The 9,865-nt window shown below is 55.0% G+C and overlaps 1 protein-coding gene across 1 annotated transcript; it reads right to left on the reverse strand.

Moving 5' to 3' along the window:
• Positions 1-568: 568 nt before the first annotated feature.
• Positions 569-9,511, reverse strand: LOC307087168 (kinesin-like protein KIF3B; the record flags this gene model as incomplete). The annotated part of the gene is made up of 8 exons (XM_079752639.1): positions 569-779; positions 1,824-1,999; positions 2,566-2,680; positions 3,560-3,676; positions 4,373-4,491; positions 7,394-7,516; positions 7,824-7,925; positions 8,048-9,511. 8 exons carry the CDS (start codon positions 9,509-9,511, stop codon positions 569-571), a joined length of 2,427 nt encoding a protein of 808 aa, XP_079608765.1.
• Positions 9,512-9,865: the final 354 nt, after the last annotated feature.

Consider the following 9,865-nt stretch of genomic DNA (forward strand, 5'->3'; position numbering starts at 1 on the left):
AAGTAAGAGAGCATTGCAACATTCGTCAAATATTTGGCTCACAAATAATTCAGCAATAATATAACTTAAAGCAATGTTTTTTTTCACTCAAAATCCTAGGTTCTTACAATAAAAAATAAGACCGATTTTGCCAGAAACCCAACCCCCACCCCACCTTTGTATTTGGTTGCTTTTGGTCTTTTTGACATTAAAGCATTATTACATAGTAATGCTGAGAATATCGGGTTGATAACCAACCCATTTTTCTGATTCAGACATTTTCAACAAAGGCTATTTTTTTTACAATTCTATCATTTTAGTTAACATAACTTAAAACATTTGTTTAATGCTTTGGGCCACATTGGATATAAAACAACAACCAGCCAAATGAAGAAGCTCCACATCCCAGAACTAAACTTAGCCTAAACTTCATAATAAATACAAATAGTTCTTCTGGTTACATCAAAACATGCTCACAGAACGCCAGAAGCCCATGCCCAAACACATCTTTAACAACGAAATAAAAAACCTGAAGTAATGACCAACAGTGAACCTCAATCTGCTGTACGTACACACGCCCCCCGCCGTCCTACGGGGCGCCGGGGGGCGAGGCCGGGGGGGCGTGGCCCTGGGGGGCGTGGCCCTGGGGGGCGGCAGTGGGCGGGGCGCCCCCCAGGGGCGGGCAGAGGGCGGAGGAGTGCCGCTGCCTCGGGGGGGGGTCGGACAGAGACTGAGCCCCGGAGCCCAGAGAGGAGGAGGAGGAGGAGGAGGAGACGCGCTGGGCCTGGGGGGCCTGGTACCTGGGGGGGGCACAAGGAGACCGCGCTGTTATCCACAGGGGAGGAGTCAGTGGCAGGGGGAGGAGTCAGTGGCAGGGGGAGGAGTCAGTGAGGAGGTCAGTGACAGGGGGAGGAGTCAGTGAGGAGGTGGGTCTGGTCACAGGGGGAGGAGTCAGTGAGGAGGTGGGTCTGGTCACAGGGGGAGGAGTCAGTGAGGAGGTGGGTCTGGTCACAGGGGGAGGAGTCAGTGAGGAGGTGGGTCTGGTCACAGGGGGAGGAGTCAGTGACAAGGGGAGGAGTCAGTGGAGAGGTGGGTCTGGTCACAGGGGGAGGAGTCAGTGATGGAGTCAGTGGCAGAGGGAGGAGTCAGTGACAGGGGGAGGAGTCAGTGAGGAGGTCAGTGACAAGGGGAGGAGTCAGTGAGGAGGTGGGTCTGGTCACAGGGGGAGGAGTCAGTGAGGAGGTGGGTCTGGTCACAGGGGGAGGAGTCAGGGAGGAGGTCAGTGACAGGGGGAGGAGTCAGGGAGGAGGTGGGTCTGGTCACGGGGAGGAGTCAGTGACAGGGGGAGGAGTCAGTGAGGAGGCCAGTGACAGGGGGAGGAGTCAGTGGGGTCATGTGATTCCCTCTGGTTGGGTCAAACGTAACTTATGACATTTTCTGTGTTAATTGTATCAACAATTGTATAATTATACCTACAGGTGTAATATAAATTAAAATGAATGAGTTGAAACGAGTTTAGCTGGAATCAAATAAAAGTGTGAAAAGTATATAAGAGTTAACGATGTACAAATTGCTGGGCATTGCAGTCAGGCACAGCAAATAAAGTACGTTCCAGCCCCTTTGGACTTCACTCGCATGAATAGGGTCGTACTAAAGGATAGCGTTGTGGTTCCCATGACAGAAATGATCCTTTGCTTCGTTATAACAACTACAGCGTTACAACGTTGGATGATTCTAAATATAAAACAGGACAGCACTCATGCTCAGCGGCCTTTACCGTTAAGGCTTCAAAAGAAACCCCAAAACCAGGAGAACTGTGGGAGATGTGGGAACGGGGACCCTACCATGACCGGGACCTGCGGACCCGGGCAGCGGGGCCCCTCTCCCTGGGGGTCACCCCGGGGGGGGGGTCCCGGCCGGGACAGGGGGAGAAGACCCTCTCCAGGTGGGCTCCGTTCAGGTTCAGGGTGAACATGGTGGGGGGAGACATGTCCAGCTCCAGCAGCAGAATGTTCTCCGCCTGCAGGAGAGGAGGAGAGCTGGTTACTGAATACTGAGGTACTACAGCTGAATACTGAGGTACTACAGCTGAATACTGAGGTACTACAGCTGAATACTGAGGTACAGGAGAGGTGGTTACTGAATACTGAGGTACTACAGCTGAATACTGAGGTACTACAGCTGAATACTGAGGTACTACAGCTGACTACTGCAGCTGAATACTGAGGTACTACAGCTGAATACTGAGGTAATACAGCTGAATACTGAGGTACAGGAGCTGAATACTGAGGTACAGGAGCTGTGGTTACAGACTAAAGTCAGGCCTGATTCATTAATAAAAGTTAATAAAAATACATATGTAACAATGCAAAGAACGAGAAATTGTAATATATTTGTTTTAATTAAAGTATTTAAAGAGGAAATCCTTGCGTGCCATGTCTGATCTACACTTAAAGATAAGAGCATCAGTTGAAGAGGTGTTATCATAAATGATCATAAGGCACCAGAAACCCTTGGGGACGTTCCTCTAATGCACTTTGGTTTGATTTCTTGAACAGCAAACAACAAAGGAAGACAAAGGCTGACCTGGTATCTGGATGGTGCTCCCGTTGCCGTGGCAACCGCCATCTGTGCGTACTGACTGATGGGTCTCTTGTAACCGACGACGGAGGTGGGCCTCCTCTTCACCTCGGTGGGGGTCCTGGGGGGAGAGGAGGGATGAGTCCTGAATCTGTTGGGGTGCTCATTGATAAACAGAGAGACACTAACTCCCAGAGACGGCTTCAAGGGCCCTGTAGGCCCTCCCTGATTAAAGGAGGACCGACTTATCACATCCGTCTGAACTTTATCCTCATGTAATGTCATGTAACTTTATCTGAACAGGGACAATGTACAAAAGAAACATTAACCTTGTTTAGAGCAAGGAGAGATGCACTGTACCAGATTTTAGCAAACTGCTACTTTCCACCTGTAGTCCCTGGGTAGGTAAGTACTACTAAATACTACAAAACAAAAAAAGACACAATAATATCTAAACATGGAAGTAAACATTAAAAGGATAACAAGATACAATAATATAAATACATAGGATGAAAAAGTTTACTAAAAGCACTACGTTACATATTTTATAAAAAATATACCCCTATCCTACTAGCACTACAAAATCCTATAAGTGTGTGCAGGTCTGTTGCGTGAGCAGACAAACCTTTGTCCGACGGAGAAAGCTTGAAAATCATTATTGGTTATTAGATCTGTTGGGAGACTGTTCCATTGTTTTATCCCTGTACAATTGGACTTAACTTGTTTGTTTGCTGTCAATTGTTTTCCAATGTTTTTAGCGTGAATGACATTAATGTTGTCGTCACTCTGTCAATGGAAAATAAAGCTTTTTCTAATGTTGAACCTTGATGATAACACCCACAAAACATTACATCACACCAGGAAAATATTAGAACATGCGGATGAGGGAGAACACTGTTTCATATAAATCATAAAACACATTGAACGTGAATTGAATCAATAGCATTCCTAACGTTTCTCCTTGTGTTCCAACTGCGGGTGGATGGATGCTGGGACTGACCTGTTGGACGCCAGGATGGGTTGAAACCGCCACTGCTCCTCCTCGCCGTCGAAGTACACCCTGTTCATCATCTTGTTCTTCTCCTCTGGCGGGATGAAGTTCTCGATCAGCATGAACCTGCAGAATGGCAGTTTATTGGTGAACCAAGGCGGAATGGCACTTTGTAGGTCTTTTCATATAAAACTTAATCGCCTAAAGATAGAGCTTTCTATTTGAAAAGTACACACAACAAAAACTGTTTTCACTTCATTCTATCCATGTTAAAACTATCGTCATTGTGTACTGCTGACATCAAAGTTGTAAAAATGTGCTCACCAAACACGGCTTAGTCCTTTACCAACCAGAGTAACCAATTAAGATAATTGCATGATGAAATGTGGTTAAACATATACTGTTAACTGTGACTAATACTAAGTCTTCATTCAGCAGATGCTTGCATCCAAAGCATCTTAAATCTAATGATACTGTCTATGTCAGTATTAAGAAAAGGTGGATGGAGAGTGTGTGTCTGTCTGTCTATATATTGTGTGTGCGTGTGTGTGTATGTGTGTGTATTGAGAATGTTTGTTTGTGTCTGAATTAAGATGGGGTGTAGTGAGAGTGTAACTTTGTTTGAGTGTCTGTATTAAGTGTGTGTGTGTGTGTGTGTGTTTCTTTAGTGAGAGAGTGTGTGTGTGTGTGTGTCTGTATTGAGTGTGTGTGTGTGTGTGTGTGTGTGTGTGTGTGTGTGTATGTCTGTATCAAGTGTGTGTGTGTGTGTGTGTCTGTACTGGGAGTGTGTGTGTCTGTACCGGGAGTGTGTGTGTGACCTACTTGTACTTGAGCTCTCTGGTCAGTTCGTTCTGGGTCTGCTCCAGCTCTTGTCTGGTCAACACATGCTCCTCGATTACATCGCACAGCTCTAACCTCACCATCTGCAGCTTGGCATAAAGCTGTCAAAGAGAAGACCACCTATGGTTATCTTACTGCTACAGGCAAAACAGTGTGCATTAGTTTGTTCAAGTGCAGTTCAACCAACTATCCATCCATCTATCCATTTTTTTTCCTGTCTCTCTCGCTCTCTCTCTCTCTCTCTCACCCTCTCCCTCTCTCTCTCTCTCTCTCTCTCTCTCTCCTAGACTCCCTCCCTTCCTCCCACTATCTATCTATCTACTTCTCTATCTCTCTCTCACTTAGTCTCTCTCCCTCCCTGCCCCAACCACCATCTGTCCCTCCCCCCCACCTCTCTCCCTCCCTCTGTCTCTCTCCCCCCCACCTCTCTCCCTCCCTCTGTCTCTCTCCCCCCCACCTCTCTCCCTCCCTCTGTCTCTCTCCCCCCACCTCTCTCCCTCCCTCTCTCTCCCTCCCTCTGTCTCTCTCCCCCCCACCTCTCTCCCTCCCTCTGTCCCCCACCCCCCCCACGTCTCTCCCTCCCTCTCTCTCCCTCCCTCTGTCTCTCTCCCCCCCACCTCTCTCCCTCCCTTTGTCCCTCCCCCCCCACCTCTCTCCCTCCCTCTGTCCCTCCCCCCCACCTCTCTCCCTCCCTCTGTCTCTCTCCCCCCCTCTGTCTCTCTCCCCCCCACCTCTCTCCCTCCCTCTGTCCCCCACCCCCCCCACGTCTCTCCCTCCCTCTCTCTCCCTCCCTCTGTCTCTCTCCCCCCCACCTCTCTCCCTCCCTTTGTCCCTCCCCCCCCACCTCTCTCCCTCCCTCTGTCCCTCCCCCCCACCTCTCTCCCTCCCTCTGTCTCTCTCCCCCCCCATGTCTCTCTCCCCCCCACCTCTCTCCCTCCCTCTGTCCCCCGCCCCCCCACCTCTCTCCCTCCCTCTGTCTCTCTCCCCCCCACCTCTCTCCCTCCCTCTGTCCCTCCCCCCCACCTCTCTCCCTCCCTCTGTCTCTCTCCCCCCCTCTGTCTCTCTCCCCCCCACCTCTCTCCCTCCCTCTGTCCCCCGCCCCCCCACCTCTCTCCCTCCCTCTGTCTCTCTCCCCCCACCTCTCTCCCTCCCTCTCTCTCCTTCCCTCTGTCTCTCTCCCCCCCACCTCTCTCCCTCCCTGTCTCTCTTCCCCCCACCTCTCTCCCTCCCTCTGTCCCTCCCCCCCACCTCTCTCCCTCCCTGTCTCTCTCCCCCCCACCTCTCTCCCTCCCTCTGTCTCTCTCCCCCCCACCTCTCTCCCTCCCTCCCTCTCTCTCCCTCCCTCTGTCTCTCTCCCCCCCTCTGTCTCTCTCCCCCCCACCTCTCTCCATCCCTCTGTCTCTCTCCCCCCCACCTCTCTCCCTCCCTCTGTCCCTCCCCCCCACCTCTCTCCCTCCCTCTCTCTCCCTCCCTCTGTCTCTCTCCCCCCCACCTCTCTCCCCCCCTCTGTCTCTCTCCCCCCCACCTCTCTCCCTCCCTCTGTCCCCCACCCCCCCCACGTCTCTCCCTCCCTCTCTCTCCCTCCCTCTGTCTCTCTCCCCCCCACCTCTCTCCCTCCCTCTGTCCCTCCCCCCCACCTCTCTCCCTCCCTCTGTCCCTCCCCCCCACCTCTCTCCCTCCCTCTCTCTCCCTCCCTCTGTCTCTCTCCCCCCCTCTGTCTCTCTCCCCCCCACCTCTCTCCCTCCCTCTGTCCCTCCCCCCCCACCTCTCTCCCTCCCTCTCTCTCCCTCCCTCTGTCTCTCTCCCTCCCTCTGTCTCTCTCCCCCCCACCTCTCTCCCTCCCTCTGTCCCTCCCCCCCACCTCTCTCCCTCCCTCTGTCTCTCTCCCCCCCTCTGTCTCTCTCCCCCCCACCTCTCTCCCTCCCTCTGTCCCCCGCCCCCCCACCTCTCTCCCTCCCTCTGTCTCTCTCCCCCCACCTCTCTCCCTCCCTCTCTCTCCTTCCCTCTGTCTCTCTCCCCCCCACCTCTCTCCCTCCCTGTCTCTCTTCCCCCCACCTCTCTCCCTCCCTCTGTCCCTCCCCCCCACCTCTCTCCCTCCCTGTCTCTCTCCCCCCCACCTCTCTCCCTCCCTCTGTCTCTCTCCCCCCCACCTCTCTCCCTCCCTCCCTCTCTCTCCCTCCCTCTGTCTCTCTCCCCCCCTCTGTCTCTCTCCCCCCCACCTCTCTCCATCCCTCTGTCTCTCTCCCCCCCACCTCTCTCCCTCCCTCTGTCCCTCCCCCCCACCTCTCTCCCTCCCTCTCTCTCCCTCCCTCTGTCTCTCTCCCCCCCACCTCTCTCCCCCCCTCTGTCTCTCTCCCCCCCACCTCTCTCCCTCCCTCTGTCCCCCACCCCCCCCACGTCTCTCCCTCCCTCTCTCTCCCTCCCTCTGTCTCTCTCCCCCCCACCTCTCTCCCTCCCTCTGTCCCTCCCCCCCACCTCTCTCCCTCCCTCTGTCCCTCCCCCCCACCTCTCTCCCTCCCTCTCTCTCCCTCCCTCTGTCTCTCTCCCCCCCTCTGTCTCTCTCCCCCCCACCTCTCTCCCTCCCTCTGTCCCTCCCCCCCCACCTCTCTCCCTCCCTCTGTCCCTCCCCCCCACCTCTCTCCCTCCCTCTCTCTCCCTCCCTCTGCCTCTCTCCCCCCCTCTGTCTCTCTCTCCCCCACCTCTCTCCCTCCCTCTGTCCCCCACCCCCCCCCACGTCTCTCCCTCCCTCTCTCTCCCTCCCTCTGTCTCTCTCCCCCCCACCTCTCTCCCTCCCTCTGTCCCTCCCCCCCACCTCTCTCCCTCCCTCTCTCTCCCTCCCTCTGTCTCTCTCCCCCCCTCTGTCTCTCTCCCCCCCACCTCTCTCCCTCCCTCTGTCCCCCGCCCCCCCCCACGTCTCTCCCTCCCTCTCCCCCCTCCCTCTGTGCTGGTGTTATGGGCGTGGCCCCCGTGTCTAGGGGGTGAGTGAGTCATCATGGTCCTCACCTTTCTCAGCTTCCTGGTCTTCAGCTCCACCTCGTGGTGCATGGAGGAGAAGGTTTCTCTCATCTCCAGCGTCTCCTCGTCCTGCAGCATCAACTGCTGCTGGATCTCCCGCTCCCGTCGGATCTGGAGAGCAAGCGGGCCGCTCGGTGTTACGATGTGTAAACCTAGGGCTAGGTTACCCAAAGGGGGGGGCATGGGGTGGCATTACGATGTGTTGACCCCAGGGGCGAATCCAAGGGGGGCCCTGGGGTGGCATTATCCCCCCCCCCCAATAAAGATAATAAAGAGTGATATCACTCCTGGGACTGCGTTCTTAATCAGTCGGGGATCACCCCTGGTGCCTGCAGTGTAGCGCCTCGGAAGAAATAGGATTAAAAAAACAAAAAATAGTCGTAGTTTGTCAATGATTATTCCTGGGGTGTTTCCTTACCTGCTCTGCGATCTCTTGTCTCTTCAGCGTGAGCATTTTCTGCTGTTCATTTGTGTGATCAATTATGTTCTTCCCCCCGACGAGGAGTTTGCTCTCCATGGCCTGAGAAACAAAGAAGACTTAAACCATCCATTATTCATGCAGGGAGAACCTTTTGTTTCCAGCCGACATGCCTTCCTGCCCCGATGTCTCCCCCACGGGGTGGCGCCGCCGCCGGGCCCTACCTTGTACTTCTCTATGATCTTCTCCAGGGCCTCTTGGTCCGACTGGACGTCGTCCTTGTGCGTCTCCTTCTCCCCCCACTCCTGAAACTTCTCCCTGGCCCCCAGCTGGAAGCAGGGGCCGCTCCCGATGTTCCCGTCGTCTGCACCTCCTCCTCCTCCTCCTCCTCCTCCTCCGGCTTCCTTCAGCATGGCGCTCCACACCATCATGTCTCGCTCCTTGAACCCTGGCACCCCCCCCTCCTCCTCCATGCCGGGCAGACTCCGGCTGAGCCTCTTGCTGTCCCTGCGCCTCCTCCTCCTCTCCTTGGCCAGGATCCCTCGCTCCTCCAGCTGCGCCTTCAGCCTGGCGATCTCCTCCTGGAACTCCCGGAGCAGCGCGTCCTTGGGGTCCTCGTTGATGCGGGGCTTGTTCTTGATGTTCTTGGCGCGGCTGGCGTAGCGCAGCGTGGTGAGCGTCTCGTCGTGGTGCCGGCCCGACGGCCCCACCGTGGCCAGCATCACCGTCTTGGCGTTCCCGCCCAGCGAGTCCTGCAGCAGGCGGGTGAGCTTGGAGTCGCGGTACGGCACGTGGGTGCTGCGGCCGTCCACCAGCGCCGAGATGACGTTCCCCAGCGCCGACAGGGACAGGTTGATCTTGGCGGCCTCCTTCAGACGCTTGCCCTTGGCGCCGGTCTTGCTCTGGCGCTCGCTGCCCGCCAGGTCCACCATGTTGAGCTTGCCCACGCGGATGTGGTCCTCGCCGTCGGGCCCCGCCTCGCTGCACTCCACCGTCACCACGAAGATGGCGTGGGAGCGCGAGCTGCGGTCGTTCATGTGGGTGAAACCCACCGCCCGGGACTGGTTGCCCATGTTCATGACGTGCTCCAGCTCCGAGACGTTCTTGGAGACCACGGAGGACAGGTCTTTGACGTACACCCCGCAGTCGGCGTTCTCCTTGAGCTCCAGACTCCGGCTGTTGTCTTTGCATAAGAGGTCTCGGATCTCCTCTTGGTAGATCTCCAGGTAGGACGCCCTGACCAGGTACTTTTGATTCTGAGTTCTGGAGATCTGGGTAAAAATGTGCTCAAACGAATTTGGTACAATCCCCCGTTCCTCTGGATTGTTGGAAACACCTTGCATCGTATATGTCTTACCTGTGCCGGTCTGGCCGTAAGCGAATATCGTTCCGTTAAAGCCATGAAGCACCGACTCCACCAGGGGTCCCACCGTGTCGTCGTAGATATCCATTTGATTTGAGTTACAGTCGTAAACGGAATCAAACGTGAACGTTTTCTGAGGTTGTTCGGCCGGGGCGTTGGGGTTTCGAATGGTAATCTGTCCCAATTTGTCGTTTATCTCCAAAATGTTTTCCCGTTCCGTCGGGCCGGTTTCTCTCCGGTTTAACGGGCGGCAGCGGACCACCACCCTCACCGACTCCGAATGTTTGTTTTTAGACATTTTGGTTAACGTATTCATCTTCAGCATATGAGACTACTACTTCGCCATGGCCTTCGTAAACACCGGTCGTTATCTCGAGTCTTGCGTGTCCTCCGCTCTCCATCCAGGTGCGATGGCTGTTTTGTTTGGTTTAAATTGTATTTTAGTGGAAGCTCTAACCCGAGGAGACACGCCTCACCTTCTCATGGATGTCGGCCGAGGTCCGGATCGTTACGGTCAGCGCATCTTCCGCCCAGAGCATCCTTCACGAGACGAGTTCTGAGGCGTTGTGCTGAAAGGATGCTGCGACACGAGCCTGTACCGAAGAGGACCACAGGGCAACGCGCCACACTACTCAACCGGCCCAACCCCAGCCGCCCGTAGCTCGACCACTGTGACACA

Source organism: Pollachius pollachius, assembly GCF_949987615.1.
Source record: "Pollachius pollachius genome assembly, chromosome: 15".
In the NCBI taxonomy this organism is placed as follows: domain Eukaryota; kingdom Metazoa; phylum Chordata; class Actinopteri; order Gadiformes; family Gadidae; genus Pollachius; species Pollachius pollachius.